The 24883-nt window shown below is 43.3% G+C and overlaps 1 protein-coding gene across 1 annotated transcript in view; it reads left to right on the forward strand.

Annotated features, from left to right (window-relative positions):
* Positions 1-23346, forward strand: part of LOC126482158 (sodium-coupled monocarboxylate transporter 1-like) — a 101636-nt gene extending 78290 nt beyond the window's left edge. Inside the window, exons 11-13 of the mRNA XM_050106134.1 lie at positions 27-113; positions 13883-14058; positions 23028-23346. Of these exons, the coding sequence (XP_049962091.1) occupies positions 27-113; positions 13883-14058; positions 23028-23346 (582 nt within the window). The remainder of the gene's footprint in view (positions 1-26; positions 114-13882; positions 14059-23027) is intronic.
* The last annotated feature ends 1537 nt before the right edge of the window (positions 23347-24883 follow it).

The raw sequence follows: 24883 nt of genomic DNA on the forward strand, positions 1-24883 counted from the left end.
CGCGCCGTTTCTCTTTGTGTCCACAGCTGGGCTACAGCGTGGGAGGCGTGACGAACGGCGCGCTGCTCGGGATATTCACACTCGGCATGCTGGTTCCCTCGGCCAACACCAAGGTAAGCACTTATCGCAATTTAACGGTGACACGACACCATCGTTACTCATTACATTTTTGCTGTCAACAGAAAAAGTAGAAACCTTTTGTAATTTGGATTCCGTACATATATCGGTTAAAATGCAGCCCTTATAGGATCACGTTTGTTGTCCATCTGTCTGCCTGTCTCTCTGTCCGTCTGTTAAAAACAAATTTTCTTAGGAACGGGTAGACGTATGAAGTCGTAATTTGTCACTCACTGTCCCTTGGTGGTGCAAAAATTAAAATCTATAAAGCAGCTCGATCAACAGATACGGCCATTTACATCACACACTTTGATACTCGCACTCTCTCATCAAAATCTATAGGGTGCATGTCGTAGACCTAGAATCATGCAGCTGATAGTAACTAGGTTTAACAGTACAATTACAGGAAAAAATCTGAAACATATTGATCTGTAATTATATCACACACAAAAAATTTTTGTCATTTATTGTCCGTCAGTTAAGATCCCATTCTCTCAGGAACGGTAAGACAAATGAAGTTTCAATTTATATCTTTTACTACAGTCTGTGGTTGCTTTGTGCTGTATGAAAGCTGAAAGATACAACCGTTTGTCACACATTTTGGAATGTTATATACAATTTTCTCCGCTCAAGGACTGGGTGTTGTGTTGTCTTAATTATCATTTCATTCCCATCGACGCGCAAGTCACCGAAGTGGCGTCAAATCGAAGAGCTTGCACCCAGCGAACGGTCTACCCGACGGGAGACCCTAGTCACACTATATATATATATATATATATATATATATATATATATATATATATATATGTGTGTGTGTGTGTGTGTGTGTGTATATATATATATATACACTCCTGGAAATTGAAATAAGAACACCGCGAATTCATTGTCCCAGGAAGGGGAAACTTTATTGACACATTCCTGGGGTCAGATACATCACATGATCACACTGACAGAACCACAGGCACATAGACACAGGCAACAGAGCATGCACAATGTCGGCACTAGTACAGTGTATATCCACCTTTCGCAGCAATGCAGGCTGCTATTCTCCCATGGAGACGATCGTAGAGATGCTGGATGTAGTCCTGTGGAACGGCTTGCCATGCCATTTCCACCTGGCGCCTCAGTTGGACCAGCGTTCGTGCTGGACGTGCAGACCGCGTGAGACGACGCTTCATCCAGTCCAAAACATGCTCAATGGGGGACAGATCCGGAGATCTTGCTGGCCAGGGTAGTTGACTTACACCTTCTAGAGCACGTTGGGTGGCACGGGATACATGCGGACGTGCATTGTCCTGTTGGAACAGCAAGTTCCCTTGCCGGTCTAGGAATGGTAGAACGATGGGTTCGATGACGGTTTGGATGTACCGTGCACTATTCAGTGTCCCCTCGACGATCACCAGTGGCGTACGGCCAGTGTAGGAGATCGCTCCCCACACCATGATGCCGGGTGTTGGCCCTGTGTGCCTCGGTCGTATGCAGTCCTGATTGTGGCGCTCACCTGCACGGCGCCAAACACGCATACGACCATCATTGGGCACCAAGGCAGAAGCGACTCTCATCGCTGAAGACGACACGTCTCCATTCGTCCCTCCATTCACGCCTGTCGCGACACCACTGGAGGCGGGCTGCACGATGTTGGGGCGTGAGCGGAAGACGGCCTAACGGTGTGCGGGACCGTAGCCCAGCTTCATGGAGACGGTTGCGAATGGTCCTCGCCGATACCCCAGGAGCAACAGTGTCCCTAATTTGCTGGGAAGTGGCGGTGCGGTCCCCTACGGCACTGCGTAGGATCCTACGGTCGTGGCGTGCATCCGTGCGTCGCTGCGGTCCGGTCCCAGGTCGACGGGCACGTGCACCTTCCGCCGACCACTGGCGACAACATCGATGTACTGTGGAGACCTCACGCCCCACGTGTTGAGCAATTCGGCGGTACGTCCACCCGGCCTCCCGCATGCCCACTATACGCCCTCGCTCAAAGTCCGTCAACTGCACATACGGTTTACGTCCACGCTGTCGCGGCATGCTACCAGTGTTAAAGACTGCGATGGAGCTCCGTATGCCACGGCAAACTGGCTGACACTGACGGCGGCGGTGCACAAATGCTGCGCAGCTAGCGCCATTCGACGGCCAACACCACGGTTCCTGGTGTGTCCGCTGTGCCGTGCGTGTGATCATTGCTTGTACAGCCCTCTCGCAGTGTCCGGAGCAAGTATGGTGGGTCTGACACACCGGTGTCAATGTGTTCTTTTTTCCATTTCCAGGAGTGTATATGGAAATTTAAAAAGGGAAGTGGATAGGTTAAATTTAGATACAGTGGAAATTAGTGAAGTTCGGTCGCAGGGGAACAAGACGTCTCGTCAGGAGTATACAGGGTTATAAATACAAAATCAAACAGGCGTAATGCAGGAGTAGGTTTAGTAATGAATAAAAAAGCAGGAGCGCGGGTAGGCTACTACGAACAGCATAGTGAGCACATTATTGTAGATAGAAACAAAGCCCACGCCTACCACAGTAGTACAAGTTTATGTGCCAATTGGCTTCGCAGACAACGAACAGACTGAAGAAATGTATGATAAGACATTGAAACAGTGAAGAGAGACAAAAATTAGTCATTGGGGACTGAAATTAGATAGTAGGAAAAGAAATAGAAGGAAAAGTTGCAGGTAAATATGGGATGGGGGTAAGGAATGAAAGAGGAAGCCGTCTGGTAGAAATTTGCGCAGAGTAATTAAAGCGTGGATTGAAAATCATGAAAGGTTATACACGTAGAAGAGGCCTGGAGACACTGGAAGGTTTCAGATAAATTATATAATGGTAATACAGAGATTTAGGAACTAGGTTTTAAATTGTAAGACATTTCCAAGGCCACATGTGGACACTGACCATAATCTATTATGAACTGTAGATTAAAACTGAAGAAACTGCGAAAAGATGGGAATTTAAGGAGATGGGATGTGGTTAAATTGAAAGAACCAGAGGTTGTTTGGATTCCGTAGAAATGTCTGAACACGTGAGGCAATACTGACCCTACGACTTATCTTAGAAGCTAGATTAAGGAAAGGCAAACCTACGTTTCTAGTATTTGTAGACTTAGATAAAGCTTTTGACAATGTTGGCTGGAATACTTTCTGAAGGTGACTGGGGGTCAAAAACAGGGACCGAAAGGCTATTTACAATTTGTACAGAAACCAGATGGCAGTTACTAGAGTCGAGGGGCGTGAAAGAGAAGCAGTGGTTGGGAAGGGAGTGAGACAGGGCTGTAGCCTATCCCCGATGTTATTCAATCTGTATATTGAGCAAGCAGTAAAGGAAACAAAAGAAAAAAATTGGAGTAGGAATTAAAATGTATGAAGAAATAAAAACCTTGTGGTTTGCTGATGACATTGTAATCCTGTCACGCAGCAAATGGCCTGGAAATGCAGTTGAAGGGAATAGACAGTGTCTTGAAAGGAAGATATAAGATGAAAGACAACGAAAGCAGAACGAGAATAATGGAATATAGTCATATTAAATCGGGTAATTCTGAGGGAATAAGATTAGGAAATGACACTTAAAATAGTAGATGAGTTTTGCTATTTGGGGAGCAAAATAACTTATGATGGTCGAAGCAGAGAGGATATTAAATGTAGACTGGCAATGGACGGTGTTTCTGAAGAAGAGAAATTTGTTAACATCGAGTACAGATTTGTCAAAGACGTTCCTGAAAGCATTTTTAAGGAGTGTAGCCATGTACGGAAGTGAATAATGGACGATAACTAGTTTAGACAAGAAGAGAATAGAAGTTTCCGAAATGTGGTTTACTGAAGAAAGCTGAAGATTAGATGGGTAGATCACGTAACTAGTGAGGAGGTACTGAATAGAACCGAGAAGAGGAATTTGTGGCACGACTTGACTAAAATAAGGGATCAGATGGTTGGAAATATTCTGTGTCACCAATGGATTACCAGTTTAGTATTGGAAGGCAGCGTTTAGGATAAAAATCGAACAGGGAGCCCAAGAGATGAGTACTTAAGCAGATTCAGAAGGATGTAGGTTGTAGTAGTTACTTGGAGATGAAGCAGCTTGTGCAGGGTATAGTAGCATAGAGGGCTGCATCAAACCTGTCTCTGGACTGAGGACCACAACAGCAACGCATTTTGATACTCGCAAACTCAGTTACCAGAAGCTATAGGTTGGTCTAGAATCATGACAACAAGCAAGAAGAAAGGCTTCACTGTACAAGTAAATGGATAAATACGAAAATTTTAATTTTTGGCCTCATCACAATATTCATTTTTATCTGAATGCCTTTCTGTCCTTCTGTTAAGACGCCTTTTTCTCATGAACAGGTTGTATCAAGTTGAAATTTAGACCACTTACTTGGTCTATGGCCCCTCGATAGTGTACAGAAGTTAAGCTTATGAGACAATGCAGCCATAAGATACTGTCATTTACGTAACATATTTTTGTCGTTTCGTCTAGAGATCGCCTTGCCACACCGAAGTCGGTGACGCGAATCGGTACTACAAACATTCGCAAGGGCTTGCTGCAAGCTGCAGCGCCGTATGGGAGTGCTCCAGAAGACCACACCTCAGTCTCAGCAATAAGCAGCGCCCTCACACGGAGTTTTGCATAAGGTCAAGTACGCAAGAGTTCAGCCTTATTTCGCTACAGCAGTCAGCATCCTAATATAGGACTAACTAGTCGGTAAAGTTTCACGTGATCTTTTGGTGTTACTAATGTTGAACATTATACCTCAAAAGAATAGCGGCAAAGAAGTCTGTCAAATGTAGTAAATCTTTTATTCATTTATGTAATAATGTAACTAAAATTTCATGTGTTCTAGTCTCATGAGCCTCCTCTCAGAGCAATCAAAGAATCGACAGAACAATATAAACAGTGTTCATACTTCCAGGCTGACTCATCAAAACATGGCACCTTATTGAACTGGATTCATGAAATTCGGCAAGAAACAAGATTTCACAGTACAAGTAAAGGAAAAACTAGAAAAATTTTAATTTATAATTCACATGAGAAACGTAAATTTCTATCATTTTCTATCCGATTTGCAACTTAAAATTAAAACATTCTCTAAAGTGCCCGAATTTCTGTGACTATCTTACCAGTATCAATGTCCATATTTTATTTTTTTGGTCGTCAGTCTCCTGAACGGTTTGATGTGGCCCGCCACGAATTCCTCTCCTATGCTAACCTCTTCAGCTCAGAATAGCACTCGCAACCTACGTCCTCAATTATCTGCTGGATGTATTCCAATCTCTATCTCCCTCTACTGTTTTTGCCCTCTACAGCTCCCTCTAATACCATGTAAATCATTCTCACATGTCTTAACAGATGTCCTATCATTCTTTCCCTTCTCCTTATCAGTGTTTTCCACATTTTCCTTTGCTCTCTGATTCTGCGCAGAGCCTTCTCATTCCTTGCCTTATCAGTCCACCAAATTTTCAACATTTGTCTGTACCACCACATCTCAAATGCATCGATTTTCTTCTGTTCCGCCTTTCCCACAGTCTGTTTCACTACCATACAATTCTGTACTCCAGACGTACATTCTCACAAATTTCCTACTCAAATTAAGGCCGATATTTGATGTTAGTAGACTTCGCTTAGCTATGAATGCCCTTTTTGCCATTGCTAGTCTGCTTTTGATGTACTTCTTGCTCCGTTCATCGTTGGTTATTTTACTGCCTAGGAATCTAAATTCTTTAACTTAATCTACTTCGTGACCATCAGACCTGATGTTAATTTTCTCGCTGTTCTCATTTCTACTTCTCATTACCTTCGTCCTTCTTCGATTTACTCTCAATCCAGTCTGTACTCACTACACTGTTCATTCCGTTCAGCAGATCATGTAATTCTTCTTCACTTTCACTCAGGATAGTAATGTCATCAGCGAATCGTATCACTCGTGTGCTTTCAACTTGAATTTTTATTCCACTCCTCAACCTTTCTTTTATTTCCATCATTGTTTCGCCGATGTACAGATTGAACAGTAGGGGTGAAAGTCCTTGTCTTACACTCTTTTTAATACGAGCATCTCGTTCTTGGTCGCCCATTCTTATTATTCCCTCTTGGCTCTTGTACATACTGTAGATGGCCCGTCTCTCCCTATATCTCACTCCTACTTTTCTCAGAATTTCGAACATCTTGCACCGTTTTACATTGTCGAACTCTTATTCCAGGTCGAAAAATCTTACGAACGTGTCTTGATTTTTCTTTAGTCTTGCTTCCATTATTATCCGCAATGTCAGAATTGCCTTCCTCGTGCCTTTACCTTTCCTAAAGCCAAACTGATCGTCATCTAGCGCATCCTCAATTTTCTTTCCATTCTTCTGTATATTTTTCTTGTAAACAACTAGGATGCATGAACTGTTACGCCGATTGTGTGGTAATTCTCGCACTTGTCAGCTCTTGCCGTCTTCGTAATTGTGTGGATGATGCTTTTCCTCAAGTATGGCGCCAGACTCATATATTCTACACATCAACGTGAATAGTAGTTTTGTTGCCACTTCCCCCAATGATTTTAGAAATTCTGATGGAATTTTACATCTCTCTTCAGCTCTTCTAAATTCTGATTCTAATATTGGATCCCCTGTCTCTTGTAAATCGACTCCTGTTTCTTCTTCTATCACATCAAATTTCCACTCAGAGGCTTTCAATATATTCTTTCCATCTGCCCGCTTTCTCCTTTGCATTTAACAGAGGAATTTCCGTTGCTTTTAATGTCACCGATAGTCGTTCTGGCTTTCCTGTACGCTGATTGTGGTCTTCCGACAATAATTTCTTTTTCGATGTCTTGATTTTTCTCCTGCAGCCATTGCGTCTTAGCTTCCCTATTTATTTCATTCCTCAGCGACTTTTATTTCTCTATTCCTGAGTTCCCCGGATCATTTTTGTACTTCCTCCTGTCATCGATCAGTTGAAGTGTTCCTTCTGTTATACATGGTTTCTTCGCAGCTACCTTCTTTGTACCTATGTTTTCCTTCCCAACTTCTGTGATGGCCCTTTTTAGAGATGTCCATTCCTCTTCAACTGTACTGCCTACTGAGCTGTTCCTTATTGCTGTATCTATAGCCTTAGAGAACTTCAAAAGTATCTCGTCATTCCTTAGTACTTCCGTATCCCACTTCTTTGCGTATTGATTCTTCCTGACTAATGTCTTGAACTTCAGCCTACTCTTCATCACTACTATATTGTGATCTGAGTGTGTGCTCCTTTGTACGCCTTACAATCCAGTATCTGATTTCGGAATCTGTCTGATCGTGATGTAATCTAACTGAAATCTTCCCGTATCACCCGGCCTTTTCCAAGTATAACTCCTCCTCTTGTGATTCTTGAACAGAGTTTTCGCTTACTAGCTGAAATTTATTACAGAACTCAATTAGTCTTTCTCCTCTCTCATTCCTTCTCCCAAGTCCGTATTCTCCAGTAACCTCTTCTTCTTCTCGTTCCCCTGCAACTGCATTCCAGTCCCCCATGACTATTAGGTTTCCATATCCCTTTACATACTGTATTACTCTTTCAATAACCTCACACATTTCCTCTATCTCCACCTTCAACTTGCGACGTCGACATGTAGACTTGAACTATCGTTGTCTGTGTTGGTTTGCTGTCGATTCTGATAATAACAACACTATCACTGCCTTAGCTTCCTATTCATTCGAATCCTTTCTCCGTAATACCATTTTCAGCTGCTATTGATATTAAAATGGTTCAAATGGCTCTAAGTACTATGGGACGTAACATCTGATAACATCTGAGGGCATTAGTCCCATAGACTTAGAACTACTTAAACCTAATTAACCTAAGGACATCGCAAACATCCATGTCCGACGCAGGATTTCAACCTGCGACCGTAGCAGCAGCGCGGTTCCAAACTGAAGCGCCTAGAACCGCTCGGCCACGGCGGCAAGCTATTGATATTACCCTATACTTATCTGATCAGAAGTCCTTGTCTTCTTTAAACTTCACTAACTCCTACTATATCTAGATTGAGCCTTTGCATTTCCCTCTCCAGATTTTCTACTTTCCTTACCGCGTTCAAGCTTCTGACTTTCCACGCCCCGACTCGTAGAACGTTATCCTTCCGTTGATTATTCAATCCTTTTCTCATGGTAACCTCCCCCTTTGCAGTCTTCTCTCGGAGATTCGAATGGGGGACTATTCCGACATCTTTTGATCTTTTGCCAATGGAGAGATCACCATGACACTTCAATTACGGGCCACATGTCCTGTGGGTACACGTAACGTGTCTTTCATGCAGTGGTCTCCATAGCTTTCTGCATCCTCATGCCGTTGATCATAGCTGCTTCTTCCGCATTTAGGGGTAGTTTCCCACCCATAGGACAAGAGTTCGCTGAACCTCTGTCCGCTCCTCCGCCCTCTTTGACAAGGCCGTTGGCAGATTGAGGGTCGACTTCTTATGTCTAAAGTCTTCGGCCGCCAATGCTGATTATTAATCAAAATTTAAGCAGCGATGGCTTTCGGGACTGAAGACGTTTTGATTATGAATCAAAGACGCTACCCCCACACCACAACAGACAAAAATCGTAGAGATTCTCGATTCCCGAGACGCACGAAGTGTCTATATACATAATTAAGTTCGTGCAGAATCGTCTGAGCTTACGCCCTACTCATACCTGGCCATTCTCTTTTTTTGATTCCTCAGTATATTCAATTTAGAACGTAGTGCAGATTTCAAAATTGCAAGTACTTTTTCTTTTTAGACCATAAATATTAATACAATAGCTCATTTTGAGTGAACGAACTACTAAATTCAGCGTTTAACAAGTCATATTTAATTATCTTATTTTGTGTCAAAACGATAAACAAGTCACAGAAAGGAAGGTTTTGATCCGTAAGGGAATAGTATAGGACCAGAATTTGATACTATATTGCGAAATAAATTTTATGCTCTCCGATTGAGGAAATCTTTAGCGACATTTGGGATATCACTTTTCTAATTACTCAAGGGTTATCACTATTAATTTTTTTCATCACACTTGCTGACTCCTATTAATTAACTGTTTGAATCTGTGAACATTGTCACACTAACGATATCGTAACGGCAATCAGTTTATCTTCTCTAATAATATCGAAAAGATGGACAAGTCCATTTGTAAGCAAGACGTGCAAAAAACCTTAGTCCTCTGTATGATTTCGAGATGTTGTGGGACAATGTTTTCTCTTATTTATGTGACACTGTCTCCGGGGTTCGTGTATTATCAGAATAATGCTTTTCTCCTTAAAGCGACATTCTGTTAACATTTTTTATTATGGTGATCAGTGTAAACCTCCAGCTAATCGTTACGCTAGTGGTCTACCACACACCTCCGAAAAAATTTGCAAGGGCATTCTATTTTAAGCTATGTAAACGGAACATTTTTGCTTTCGGGTGAGGATCATCTCCAGTCGTATGTAGTCAAACGCAGATTGTTCTCCTTTCTCGAACGTTGAATGTTTCTCAACTTCCCACCCTAGCCTTTCACCCGTCAGCCACTGACTGCTAGACGCCTTGCACGCAGGTAACAGATCTGAGCATCGAAAACATAGTTAACACACACTCCGCAGATGATTTTCATGCAGACACTAACGCCTTTCACCGAGAAGCTAACGCCATGATGTGGCACCTAAACTATTATAAAAGTTCCTGGATGGAATCTGTGGGACATTCTGAAGAATTTCATCCACCCGAACAGAAAGCCAGCAGAGGAAGATAAATACGACTACAACACAAACGGGTAAACATCTCCTTCGATTCAGACAATACTAATATATCGGAATAAAGAAAACTACGTTGAGGTTCTACTGGTTGCCTATCAGTTCGGCTATTTTCTTTCTACTACAGTGATTTGTTCTTTGCTATGTTCTGTACTGTTTATACCATGTTTCAGCTCTTTCGCATCCGGTATATTCCTTAGGCCGAACAGCACAGTGACGTATTCCAGTCTCTCCACAGTTGTATTCGGTTTAGATGCTTGCAAGAAAATGGTTCATACTACACTTGAAGTGACAATGCACCTATATTCTTCGGTGTGTAAAAGCTTTTGTGCGACGTGTACTTAATGTTGCGCAATCAATAGAAACAAGGGAACAATTCGGAAGAACAATGTGTAACGAATGAATAGAGGTAGTTACACACTGACAGTTACCGCACATGGATTCGCTCAAGTTGAACAACGATCGAAATACAAAAATAATAATAAATTGATTCACTGTAGATAGCAATAACTGTGAATAATTAAGTGGTTGAATAAATTTAGAATGCAGAATAATTACGGTCGCCAGATCAAAAATGGGCAAAATTTAATCTGGTTAATGACTGACGTAGCGTTGAAATCGTGTAATAATCAGGAGCGAATAACAATGAAGCAACTGAACAAAATACACTCGCGTGAGCTTAGATATTAAAGACCCGCCTAACTCGAACAAAATGATAATTTGGAATACACTGATACTATTTATAGCTACTAACATCAACAATAGGTAGTAACTAGAACCACTTCATGGAAACTGTTCTTAATTACGTAACTCACTGTAATGCTGCAGCAGCGCGGGATTAGCCGAGCGGTCTAGGGCGCTGCAGTCATGGACTGTGCGGCTGGTCCCGGCGGAGGTTCGAGTCCTCCCTCGGGCATGGGTGTGTGTCCTTGTCCTTCGGATAATTTAGGTTAAGTAGTGTGTAAGCTTAGGGACTGATGACCTTAGCAGTTAAGTCACATAAGATTTCACACACATTTGAACATTTTGTAATGCTACTTGTTAAAAATTTTGAGGAGCATGACCAAAGCTAATTCCTGTTCTTCAGTGTTTACTTCTCAGATTCAGGTCGGAAACGGTTTAACTCATAGCAACGACCATTTGCCAACGCCAATGTTACGAGGTCTTAAGGGCATGAAAGTATTTGTAAAACACGACAAAATACCATAAAATTGCTTTCTCTACTATAGCGTCAATATACTCTATTTATTAAAATATAAATTGCTTTATGACAACATTTGGTATCATTAATGGCCTGCAGTAGTAGTACAATACTATAATTGACCCGGTTTTTGATTACAATAACTATTCGAATGACAGTTGACTTTAAAATTGCGTTTAGCTTCTTCCAATCATTTATTTCACTTTCGAATTTCTAAGTTTTAGTGTAAGGTTGGCACCCTGTTGATGTTTAATGACTTGAATCAATTAGCATCACTGATTAAATTTGTTAATTGATTAAAAAAGATTATAATGTTGAAAAAGTCAAGTATCTCACTGAAAAGCCTTGTACGCAATTACAAAATAATTGGCTTCACATACTTTGCGACAAGTTGCTTGTGGAGGGAAGTAATGCTTTTTATGGCATCTATTATCGGCAATAAGCTCTTCTTGGTTAGAGAGCAGCTTGAAGAGCTTAGCGGCGTACAGTAATCTTCCTTAACTCCCAGATCTTCTTACAGACATGTGGTCACTCACTTATATATTTTGCCTTGCCATATATTACAAAACCGACTGCAGAACCACCTCCATCTGGCATTAGCGCTCCCTCACTTCACGTCCGTATACCACCACACATCATTAGCAACTTCCTTAGTTTCTACCATTACTACGACTGCTCGCACTCATATCCACGACGTTATGTCTAGCGGACCCAATGGTGCGCGTTCACTGAGCCACGCCCCCAGAGGCTCTGGACTACGAGCGTCATCTGCCGCTGCAATACAGGATGGCCGGTGGCAGCCACTCATTCCACTCGTAGCTGGAGCCTCTTCGCAATTATACCATCGTCCGTGCTTAGTACAGAGACTCTGCCACGTGTGCACATTGCGATAGCTGCACTGTTTCTTGCCGAATTATTTGTAACGAATCTTCATACACTTGGAAAAATACAAGTAAATTTTCTGTTTACTGTGTTAATATGTTCGCTAATCATTTCTGCTCCTGTCCAGCTCTCCTATGATGACAATTAATGCCCCACTCTGTAGCCCACCTCTCCTTGCGGTTGTGTATGAAGCTGTACACAAAAGAATTTTACTACAATTGCCATCATGTTTGCTACAAAAATTTCGTATAATTATTTCTTACTTGTTGTTCTGTCCGTCTCTGGTAGCTGAGTGGTCAGGGCGATGGAATGTCCTACCTAACGGACCGGGTTCGATTCCCGGCTGGGTCGGAGATTTTCTCCGCTCAGGGACAGGGTGTTGTGTAGGCCTTACCATTTCATCCCCATCGACAGGCAAGTCACCAAAGTGGCGTCAACTCTAAAGACTTGCACCAGGCGAACAGTCTACCCGACGGGAGGCCCTAGCCACACGGCATTTACTTGTTCTTCTAGCGTCATATTACGTTTTCATGAATGCAGTATCCTGCCCACTCGTCTAATATAGGGTGCCTAGGAAGCTGTTATCTCGGATCGCTGGACAACTCAAACAAATCATGTTGATGGAGTTTATTATAGTAAGTTAAAATGACAAAAACAAAACAGTTCATATCCCACTGCTATAGCGTTTGTATGACGGCTCGTATTCCATTTCCCCTCGCGGCCCTTTTTTTAGGTTGAAATAAAGCTTCACCGGTGGCTCTCGGTCTTCTGTCTTGCTGGATAGTAAAACCGTTCCGTTCGACATTGATGTCATTCCAAAGACATCACTGGAGTGCACATTGAAGGTGAGACGGTGGGACTTGAAGTCCCGTCCCATCCTCTGACGGTGGAAGTTCAGGTCGCAGGGAAATACTAACTACGAACTACACTAGGTATCAACAGTGGTGGTTTACGATGGTCGATACCCATTGAGTGCCCAAGTCAACCCCGCGGGTAGGCGGCGCGGTGCTTCTATTCTCTTCGTGTAGATGCCGCTGCTGTGGTGGTGTCGTCCTAGTACTACTGGCTGACGTAGTCTCAGGGCCCTCTCTGCTGTAACGTTCCATGCCGAAGAGCCTGCGCGTGATGTAACGCCGGAACAATAAACACTAATTATTGACGAAACTTGTAAGTGCATATAATTACAAACAATTGTTTAAAACTCTTCGAATCAGGCGACTGTAAAATGTGAGGCCTTGTGTTGTAGTGTTAAAAAGTATTTCCTTCGCTCTGGGGAGGAGCTCATAGATAACTGTATATTAGTTCTCCTGCAATTCATTCGTTACACACGAAGTGATTCCTCCCCTTAACTTCGTATATCGGTAGAAAACAACTATTTTTCGAAATAGATGAAGTGGGAAGAAAGGGAAAGGAGTGGATGGGAAACCACACAGGCCACTGTTGTATTACAGTTGCGAAAGTTGCAAAAGGGTCGGAGCTGGACTCGAACCTCCTTTAGAACGATTGCCTTAATAATCTGGGCCACCGAGACATAAATTCTCCTGCTTCGGGCATGGATGTGTCTGATGTCCTTAGGTTAGTTAGGTTTAAGTAGTTCTAAGTTCTAGGGGACTGATTACCTCAGATGTTAAGTCCCATAGTGCTCAGAGCCCTTTGAACCATTTGAACACAAATTCTCACCATTTTCGCACCTTCCAGCGAATATTACACCTCTTACTGACAAATTCCTGATTCCTGCAGGTATTCTAGCGCTACTTGTGCATCCGCACCGACACACATGTAATGGAGGCGCCGCGGTCGTTCATATCAATTGTTGTCGGACATGTCGTAGAGACACATAACACTCTGTTAAATGAAAGGAAAACAAACTCGGAGATAGCCGTACCATCCTCATTGAGTGGAGTGCAGAGTACCTGTCGACGTGGATTCGCGTTTAGCAGTGACGGCGGTGTTTGTCCGCAGGGAGCCATCGCGGGCAGCCTTTGCGGCATGACCGCCGTGGCGATCCTCATAACCGGCGCGCAACACGCCACAGCCACCGGAAGAGTACGATACCTGCCGCTGCCGACGTCCGTGGAGGGGTGTCCCGGTAACGTCACAAACAGCGTGCACGCCGCCGCAGCAGCCGCCGCGACCAGGTGAGCTGTCAAAGTTGCTACTGTTTCAGACAGTTCATACTGTTATTTTTCGTACTTTTTGTAAGATGCTGTGGTTGTGTATGTTTCCGCGTAGTATATGCAAGCGCACAACTTCTACTAAGAACAGGATCACAGGACTCGCAAAATGCTAATCATTGTTAATCATTTTTGGCCGGAGTCTCCAAATATAACTATTATCGCTGTTTTTGTTATGGTAAGAGATATGAAATAAAAGCTTAGTATTATTTCTTTTTAACTATCTCATCCATAGCTGTAATTTTCAGCAACTGTACTATGTATTTTAACAATAAAACTGTCATCAGTTGCAAATAAATTTTCATTATCTAGTACCGGGTGATCAAAAAGTCAGTATGAATTTGAAAACTTAATAAACCACGGAATAATGTAGATAGAGAGGTAAAAGTTGACACATGCTTGGAATGACATGGGGTTTTATTAGAACAAAAAAAAAGGTCACAAAATGTCCGACAGGTGGCGCTGGACAGCATAACTGCTACTGTGACGGGTGAGAGGTATGCCGATATGTTACAGAATCGCATCATCCCCAGTCTGGCTGATAAACTGCTGTTGGAACGCACGATGTTTATGCAGTATGGCGCTCCACCCTATAATGCTAGATGCGTCAAAGATCTCTTGCGCGCGTCGTTTGGTGATGATCGTGTGCTCAGCCGCCACTTTCGTCATGCTTGGCCTCCCAGGCCCCCAGAGCTCAGTCCGTGTGATTATTGGCTTTGGGGTTACCTGAAGTCACAAGTGTATAGTGATCGACCGACATCTCTAGGGATGCTGAAAGACAAAATCCGACGCCAATGCCTCACCAGAACTCCGGACATGCTTTACAGTGCTGTTCACAACATTATTCCTCGACTACAGCTATTGTTGAGGAATAATGGTGGACATATTGAGCATTTCCTGTAAAGAACATCATCTTTTCTTTGTCTTACTTTGTTATGCTAATTATTGCTATTCTGATCAGATGAAGCGCCATCTGTCGGACATTTTTTGAACTTTTATACATTTTTGGTTCTAATAAAAGCCCATGTCATTCGAAGCATGTGTGTCAATTTGTACTTTTCTATCTACATTATTTCGTGATTTATTCAGTTTTCAAATTTATATTGACTTTTTGATCACCCGGTATTTTGGACACGGTTGCACTGCAGCAACTGTTACACAACAGCAGGTGTAAAAGGCAGCCAACCAGTTTCAAGCGGTATAACAGACAGCCAACAAGTTCCAATAAGTGGTTCTTTTCAGATAAACTTTACCATGTCTTCGATGGATTTAAAACCGTCTTACTTAGGACAATAAACTTGACATTAGCAATCAGTCAGTAAAGCTATCACCATATTTGTCGGAAACGGTCTGTATGTCCGTATCTGAAAGTTAAGGGCCCCGGAATCAAGGGCTTGTCACATTAGTAAAACAAATGTCCTAAAAACAGTTATTACAACTGATTGACAGTCTGTTACATCAGCTGCATTTTTATTATGCTTTGCTGGTCTCGATAAATTAATTTATCTTGATTTAACACATGTCTACATGAACTTCGTACATGCCCTAGAGTAATGATGGGAAAATGAAAGTAATGGGTGTAACTTTCGTCTGTCACGGCCATTATGCATGCAATATCCACAGTTTTGGGATGATTTAAATCATTCGGAAGATGACCCTGATCTTTCGGTGTGCATCGATTAATTCCCTATACTACGGTTCGATTAGAGAGATACGTAGTGCACATCATATAAGCACCCAATACGCGTAAAACCTGATTAGATGCTTCTACCACTCGGAATAGACTTGATTTCTTTGTATGTATGGGCTACAACAACAGCGCGTGGGACTACAAGACGAAAAGAAACATTTGAAAAGCACTTTTGATTAAGACATGATTTACTGCAAAGATCAATAACACCCATGAAAAAGTACATCAAAGTAGGGAATACATGTAAGGAGGCGAATCGTCCGGTATTAATGTCAGAATATACGAACGCAACATAGTAACAAATGAAGGAATATTCCTTTCTCCACATGAGAGTAAGAGGCTATAGCATAGATTGACTTAAGTCGATGGACTTCTTCACCACTGTGAAACCTTATCTCTGTTTTTGCCGGAGTAGCTCTCTTATTTATTCAATAATTGACAAGTTCATGCGCAATGTAAAATAGTTTACTGTCTCTTATCAGCTATCTGTGTTTCACAATCGTACTAATTCACGACCGTTATCCCTCTGAGGCACCACAATTTATTTGACGGACACCTGTTTAAACGTATCTCGTTAGTTCAAAACAATTCGTCATAGATCGAGAATTTTTTTGTGGGAAAAACGACATAACATACGGCGTTGAAATCGACAGCGTCAGTAATCGCTAAGAAACGCCAGCATATCATTTCGCTAAGCTGTTATACTTCTGAAGGTTTAAATTCTACGAGCTGTATCACAACCAGTACTCTCCGGCGTTACAGGGAAAAGCCATATGACAAATACGTCACGCTGAGCTCACATGCCCATACGAAGATGACGGTGTGCACCTATAGCAGCTGCCAATAGATCACTAATAGCAGCAAGGAAAACCAGAGACTTAGTACCAAATATCTGCATAGAGTTCGGTGACGCGAAATGCAGCATACTGATGGCTTGCGTCAATTACTTCCTGCTGGCTACGTGTAAATTCTACAAACGCTAGTGTACTCTGCATGACATATTGTGACCAATCGTTTAGATATTATCTAACGGACGCAGAGATAACACAGATATAAATTTAGAAAGATAGATAGCGAGGAAAAAGATTATAAGATTTAATTAAACTTGGCGTCGTGATGTAAGTCAGGAAAGCAGTCGTATGATAAGTTGAGAGTACGAATGAATTTGCCTCTGACTCCAAAAATGATTATCAGTTTCATTTTGTTGTCTATTGTGACACAATAGAAAGGAATTAATGATATTTTTTTTTACAGTGAGACATTAATCTATTCCTAATCTCGACTAGACTATACGAATTTGAGAAGTGGAAGTTATACTAGATTGAATTAAGCAACAAGTTCAGCATTTTGGAGAGTGGAGATAATTTTGTTTTTTGGTTATGCTCAGTAGCACATCTGACACTAATGTTAATGATTATTTCTTGTCTGCCTGATCAGGAAAAATGAGCAGCGCTTGCAGTTCAACTGACAAGACTAACCTGGAGAGGTCCCATGAACGAAACCGGTCGTAACGCAATAAATGTGTAACAATACAGCTGCAATGATAAATTAAAATCATTAAAATGAAGATTAATCGGATATGGGCACCGCCAAATTGTCGTAGGTACGGAGGTGCGTCATTAAATGAATCGGTAACGCCAGAATAGCTCATCGTTTCAAATTTCGCGTCTACGCACGTCTTGAAGGTGGCAGCACATGTCACGCGGAAGGTAGCCGATACACAGTATTCCGCAGCCAGAGGTCAATCAGCAGTCAGACGAAGAAAGCACGTGTGCTATGAGTTTGTATCCTACTACATTATTGGCCATTAACATTGCTAAAGAAAGCACGTGTGCTATGAGTTTGTATCCTACTACATTATTGGCCATTAACATTGCTACACCAAGAAGAAAGGCAGATGATAAACGGGTATTCATTGAACAAATATATTATACTAGAACTGACATGTGATTACATTTTCACGAAATTTGGGTTCATAGATCCTGAGGAATCAGTACCCAGAACAACGACCTCTGGCCGTAACAACGGCCTTGATACGCCTGGGCATTGAGTCAAACAGAGCTTGGATAGCTTGTACAGGTACAGCTGCCCATGCAGCTTCAACACGATACCACAGTTCATCTAGAGTAGTGACTGGCATACTGTGACGAGCCAGTTGCTCGGCCCATTGACCAGACGTTTCCAGTTGGTGAGAGATCTGAAGAATGTGCTAGCCAGGGCAGCAGTCGAACATTTTCTGTATCCAGAACGGCCTGTACAGCACCTGAAACGCGAGCAGCAATGTCGCGATACGATAAACCGCAATCGCGATAGGCTACAATCCGACCTTTATCAAAGTCGGAAGCGTGATGGTACGCATTTCTCCTCCTTACACGAGGAATCACAACAACGTTTCACCAGGCAACGCCGGTCACCTGCTGTTTGTGTACGAGAAATCGGTTGGAAACTTTCGTCATGTCAGCACGTTGTAGGTGTCACCACTGGCGGCATCCTTGTGTGAATATTCTGAAAAGCTAATCATTTGCATATCACAGAATCTTCTTGCTGTCGGTTAAATTTCGCGTCTGTAGAATGTCATCTTCGTGGTGTAGCAATTTAAATGGCCAGTAGTGTAGAACGCGATTTTTTTGGCCGAGGGACTGTCCACAAAAATGTCCAGAGCAAAATTTGTCCCGTATATGGTTAAAACTGTATTTCGTGGAAATCTGTTTTCAGTTGGATAGAGAAATTTAGCGAAGGAAAAGACCAGTTCAAACAAGGACCGATCTGGCCGCCCTGTTTATCCAGTGATGGTACATCGTTTCCACGTCTAGGGGTGTGTTATTTCCCCCAGGACACGGGTTGCTGCAACTAGACGAACCAAATAAACCTATTATATACCTAGAGGCCACTCTTTAGATTCAAGGCAGCCACTATAATTTTACGCTGCAGCCTTCTGACGCCTAGTCGAACGATCGGATAAAGTGTCTGACGTTACAAGGGATGTATGTTAAAAAAGAATCAATTCAGGTTAGTACACGTGGCAATAATGTCCGCCGTACATCGCGACATGTATATTGACTGTGCCTCGTAGAAAGAGAGCGGAAAGAAACTCAACGTCGCTATTATAGTTAAAGAGTTTTAAAAATAAAGGAAAAATGACGAAGAGGAAACCAGAAAAGTGGTTTCAGATAATATTTACAGTCCTGTTTTTTAGTACCCAAGGCAGTCGTGTTGGTATGGCATCCATGTTACATTTTTCATTGACTGACAAAGTGTACGAAATTCGCAAACAGCCGTGTGACTGAGATGTTATTTTATTTTTACTACCAGTTTCGGCATTCCACTAACCCATCACCCGGCCCCATATGCATCTCTAAAAATAAACGATATTTTCATTCGTTGCCATCTATCCCTAGATGTCGTGAATTCAAATGGTTTCACAAGTGCTTCATTCGAAGACTTGATGGAGCAGCTATCAAGTCTGCCTGAGGGTGCTGCTTTGAACGTGTTCTTCGGAGCAGAGGTGGATGGCGCCATTCCATGGACTGCCGTTTTTGTTTCCGTTTGGAAGGGCTGAATCCATGTGCAATCGCCTGCGAGGATGTTCAACAAAAAATTGTCACGATAAACCTCGTAACACGAGAGCAATTTTACACTGGTGGTTCTTCGTTATTCTTTATGCTCTTCTGTTAGGCGGCGGGGAGAACAGCGGGCACACACCATTCAGTACTCCAACCCGTGGATGAGAGTGTCAGCGCTACCAACATGGACGTCCAGTTGAACATATTTTTTGGGGGCCGGGCATCGGCACACAAAATTGCACATGCTGATGAAATATTCCGCACCCATTGTTAAAACACTTTGATTATAACGTCACGACAGGTCTTGCGTCAGTGGAGATGCATTTTCAGGTAAAAGGTTTTTTAATATTCATGGCGCTGCAAAGTAAACAACCGCCTTTAGCGAGCTATTGATTAATCTTGAAAATGCACGATGGGACTTTGCTCCTAGCATTTACTTTGCCGCATCGTGACTGTTTGAAGAGTGAAGAAACTTATCACCAGACAATTCATATCCACTGACGCGAAACTGGACATGACTTTTTAATAAGAGTATTTTAACAGCCAGTGCGGAATATTCGAGCTTCATCCCATACAGTTTCATGCAGTTCCGAAAGATGCAGCGCTATAGTAGCCTTCAATATGGCATCTGTTCCGGAGGTCTGCTCCAAGCGGAGACCTGTCATTCAGTTTCTTTTGACGGAAAACCAGAACATCGCAGATATTCATAGGCCATTGCTATGAGCCTAGAATTGAACAAATGCACGGAGAGTCGTTGAGCGAGACGTGCCCTCCGCCACACACTGTTGTGTGGCTTGCGGAGTATAAATGTAGATGTAGATGTAGATGAAGATTTTATTCACTACATCGACTTCAGCAGCGAGTTGCTTGACTGCAATCCAACGATCACCTCGAAAGTGTATCCGCACGTTCCAGCATTTTAAGAGTCACAGCTGTGTGCGGACGGCCGACACGCGGGGTATCAGACAGGTTTGCACGACGTTGTTGCGATGATGGCAGACGCCTCGTTCAACGACTCTCCATGCTTTTGTTCAATTCTAGGCTCATAGCAATGGCCTATGAATATCTGCGATGTTCTGGTTTTCCGTCAAAAGAAACTGAATGACAGGTCTCCGCTTGGAGCAGACCTCCGGAACAAATGCCATATTGAAGGCTACTATAGCGCTGCATCTTTCGGAACTGCATGAAACTGTATGGGATGAAGCTCGAATATTCCACGATGTCCGGACTTTCTCCACCGAAACTGATAGAGAAGAAAGATGAATTGTATTACTTACTGAACTCCCCTCGTATTAGGAATCAGGACACATATGTTAACTGAAACGCCAGCTAAACCCGCTGGACAGAAAAGGTGATTAGGATTGTGGACAGGGCCAAATAAGGTGTCGGTCAGGTTCACACAAAATTGTAATTTATTGTAATTTAATAACACCTTTAAACCGAAACGGTACATAGCCGAACCTTCAGGATTTTCAAAAAGGCAATTATCTCAGGGCTCAAGGTCTCCAAACAGGGAGGCTGAGAGCATCGAGGCAAGGGTGAATAGACAAACATAAAAAGATGCAATAATAATGGCTGAAAGCCCATAGTAAAATTTTCAAAATTTTAAAATAATTTACCATAGCCTTTCAAAGGCAGAAGGCCGCAATGCTTTTTTTAGAATAAGGATTTAATGGCCACACAACATGGATTGATGTGGCTTGGGTAGTTGAAACCACTACTCAAATTTGACGTCCTGGATCGGTGAACTACGAAGCTCGTAGCGATCAGACAGCTCCATACACGCTCCGACATAGCTTCCATGGTCCGCAGCAACTGACCGACTCACTCCTCTCAGAATGCCGACAGCATCTAGAATAGTCGTCAGTGGAAATAACGCCAACTACACACACAACCTGACAAACACTTGCACAAAGACCTGAACGATACCCAACAGTAACTAAGCACGCAGGAAGACAAATCGGGAGTCGATGCGCGAGCGCGCGTGCACACACACATACACACATACACACACAACGATCGGATAGCCAAAAGCGCGTCGTCCGGTAGGACGTCCGACCGACGATCCACCAAGACCGTGGCCCGGCTCAAGTGATGCTTGTCGGCAATGGTCGGGCGAGCCGTATCGACACAGACCTGACTGCTGCTCCCACCCGACTGCACTAAAGTGCGCGTCATTTATGATGGCGGCCGAGCTTAGGTTCGTTCTGCGAATCTGGCGTCACAAAACACAGTTAGCCAATGAACAGAGAATGACGTTGCCAGAGCTCGACTGCAGTGCAGAGCACGGACGAGTGTCTTCAGTTTTAGAACCGTTCAGTCATAAATAAAGTAATTGAACAAAAGCAATGTCTTGATAGCAGACTTTCTTTTATAGAAAGTTTGGAAAAAGCATTCTTTATACCAATTGCTTCATATTCTATTAATTAATTAAACCAAACTACCAATAAGCCTCCTAATTCAGGCGATAGCAAGGAAAGGTGTTTGCATCATTCTCACTAACCGCTTCTTCGCAATAAATAACAGCGGTATTAATTATTTCCTATTGTATTGCGACAAAACGTGAGTAATTCATAATCATACCAACAGTGTTTGTCGGTATTTTGCGCGATATTTTAAAGTCCTCCGGGAGATACATATTGAATGACGAGCTGCGTTAGCATTGTGGTTAAAGTGTGTGACCGCTAAGCGAAAGGTTCTGAGTTCAAACCTTGATTGGTGCTTAATGTTTTCTTTATTTAAAAACAATATTGAAGTCTTACTTCACGAATTTTATTCGTTTGAATGTAATTTTTTGAAATTTCTAGTGGCAACTAAAATCGACCATACGGAAAGTATACGCTATGGACTTTTACCTCTGCAAACTCTTCAAAATTTCGTGCAACGGTTTACTGCATCTAATGCTGCACAATAACTGCGTTGAACACCGAAACAAAATTAAGTCATTTATGGGGGGAAGGTATCCGTCAAGAAGATGTGTAAAAATCAAATTTTTGGGCCAAATAGTTTTTTGAAATCGAATGATAAAGTGTGTCAAAGCAGTCGAAACAGCATGTGTCTGCACAGGCGAGCAGTGCAGTGGTGACAAAATGCGGGGAGCACATCTCTGTAGCAGCGAAAGGGTTAATGCGGCCGTGGTGGCTTTACTTCATAAACTGCGCGCTCCCCCCTGAACGTAAGTTTGCGAACTATACTATGGCGCTGCTTCTCTTGGCGCGAACAACTGGCAACGCAGCAATCTCCCGCGTCTGGGCGGGCATGCGCGAACCGCCAAGATATAAGAATTGAACTATAGTGCTGCATTGCAACACCCCGACTGGCAGGTCAGGACTGCGCTCCACACGCGTTCCAACTGACTGGCAGACCCGAACTACCTATCACAGACAACAACCGGGAAGTAATAGCAGTCCAGTAAAGATACTACGAGAGGGGATATATCGATACGTGCTGCTAGCGCCGGTCACGGTCAGCCAAAGTAGCAACTCAGTGACACTAGTAATTTAAATTAACGTAGTGAGGTGGAAGTACATTAAAAACAGGGTGTAAAATACATGATGGCGGGAACACGAGCCACGCACAGCTCATTAACTTTGGTATCTGCGGTTAGCGAACATTATTTGTCTAGATATCTGAGCGTATCTGACTGAGGTCTGTGGTTCATGTGATCTCGATGCCCACAGTACATCGGCGGACGACGTGCCGCTGGTGTTCCGGCTGTCGTACATGTACTACACTGTGGTGGGCGCCCTGATCGTGGTCACCGTCGGCTGGGTCGTGAGCCGTCTGACGGGTCCTCTGAAGCTCGGCGAGATCGACCCCAGGCTGCTGGCGCCGCAGGTGCGGCCCGACGACCACAGAAGAGCGGCCCAGCACGACCCCGCTGCCGCAGTGGAGCTGCTGCCAAGCGGGACTCAGCACAACCCGCTACCGACGCCAAGATCTAGCGAATGGGTACCAAGGGAAAAGCGTCTGCCCCAAACACTACGACAGTGTATTTAGTTGGCGTGGAAGTTCGTAGCGTTTTTCCATAAGTTTAATAAACATGACAGATCTAAGTAAGAGATTTAGTCATCAATAGTATAGTGTCCTCCGGACCCGCCAGGGTAGCCGAGAGCGCTGACGCGCTGCTTCCTAGACTCGGGTAGGCCCGCTGGCCCCGCATCCAATACGCCCAGCGGCGTAACGACGAGGGCCGATGTGCGGCCATCATGGATGTGGCTTTTAGGAGGTTTTCCACATCCCGCTAGGTGAATACCGGGCTGGTCCCCATGTTCCGCCTCAGTTACACGGCTCGTAGACATCTGAACACTTTCGCACTATTCCATGGATTACACCCGACGCAGACAGTTGGGATACACTAATTCCGTCCCGGGGGTTATGGTGTGGCAACAGGAAGGGCATCTGGCCACCCTTTAACCATTAACATGCCAAATCCTATTAACGATGGCTGACCCTGCGTAACTGCGAGACAAGGCTCAAGCAATAGATAGTATATTGTCCTCCACTATTTTCAGCAGTTTTCCAACGATGGGGTAACTTTGCGATTCCGCTACTGTGGAAATCACGTGGTTTTGAGACTAAGAACTTGTCGAGCCATGTTAGGGCGTTCTTTCACACGGAAAGGAAGTCCTTGAAGATTGTTCGACAGAGAGCGGAAAAGGTGAAAATCTGAGGGTGCAAGATCATTGAATAAGATTAGTGCGGAATCATTTCCCAACCAAGGCCTGTAGGGTGTTTTCTTTGTCAATCCAGCAGAATGCGGCCGGGCGTTGGAGTAGGATCGCTTCAAGCAGTCTTCCTGGTCGCTGTTGTTGGCTAGCGACTGCAAGACATTACACTTCGGAAGCAATGAGTCAGTCGTACACCACACCGTCGTTGCTCCACCAGTTGCATTGCATTATCTTTTGTCGACGCGCGCAGACCTTTGCACAGAGAGTTGCTGCTTAGTTTGGGATCAACCGTACGTTTGTTAGCGTATGCACACTATTTTTAGTCACCAGGAATGAGGGAAGATAGAAATAATCGGTGTTATTCACGAGTTAATTTATGGCGAGGAACCAGAGATGCATGAATGGCCACACGCTGATGTTTGTGATTTTGGCTTAGATCATGCAGTACTTATACACCCGATCTTTGATCCTTCCTCATTGCATAAAAATGTCGTACGATGATGGACTCATTACCGTTCATCAGTTATCAGATCTCGAGTACACTGACGTGGATGAATGTTGGAGTAACGCGTTTAAACGATCTTTGTCAAATCCAGAAGGTCTTCCTGGACGTTAGAGTTCACTAATTTGAAAACTATCCTCTTTAAAACGAGAAAACCATTCTCTGTCCAATGATATTATCCCCATACACGGCGCAAATTTTTCTCCGCTATCACCCACCTACTGAACTAAAACAGAATTATATGTCGGAAATGTTCAGATTACTTCACTTGGCATTCGATTTTACAACGTCCTCCCCTCCGCTCACTTTCTCCAAATCAGAAATTGACAATATGTTAAAAATAGCAACAGTGAACTGCAAATAA

Source organism: Schistocerca serialis, chromosome 5, assembly GCF_023864345.2.
Source record: "Schistocerca serialis cubense isolate TAMUIC-IGC-003099 chromosome 5, iqSchSeri2.2, whole genome shotgun sequence".
In the NCBI taxonomy this organism is placed as follows: Eukaryota; Metazoa; Arthropoda; class Insecta; order Orthoptera; family Acrididae; genus Schistocerca; species Schistocerca serialis.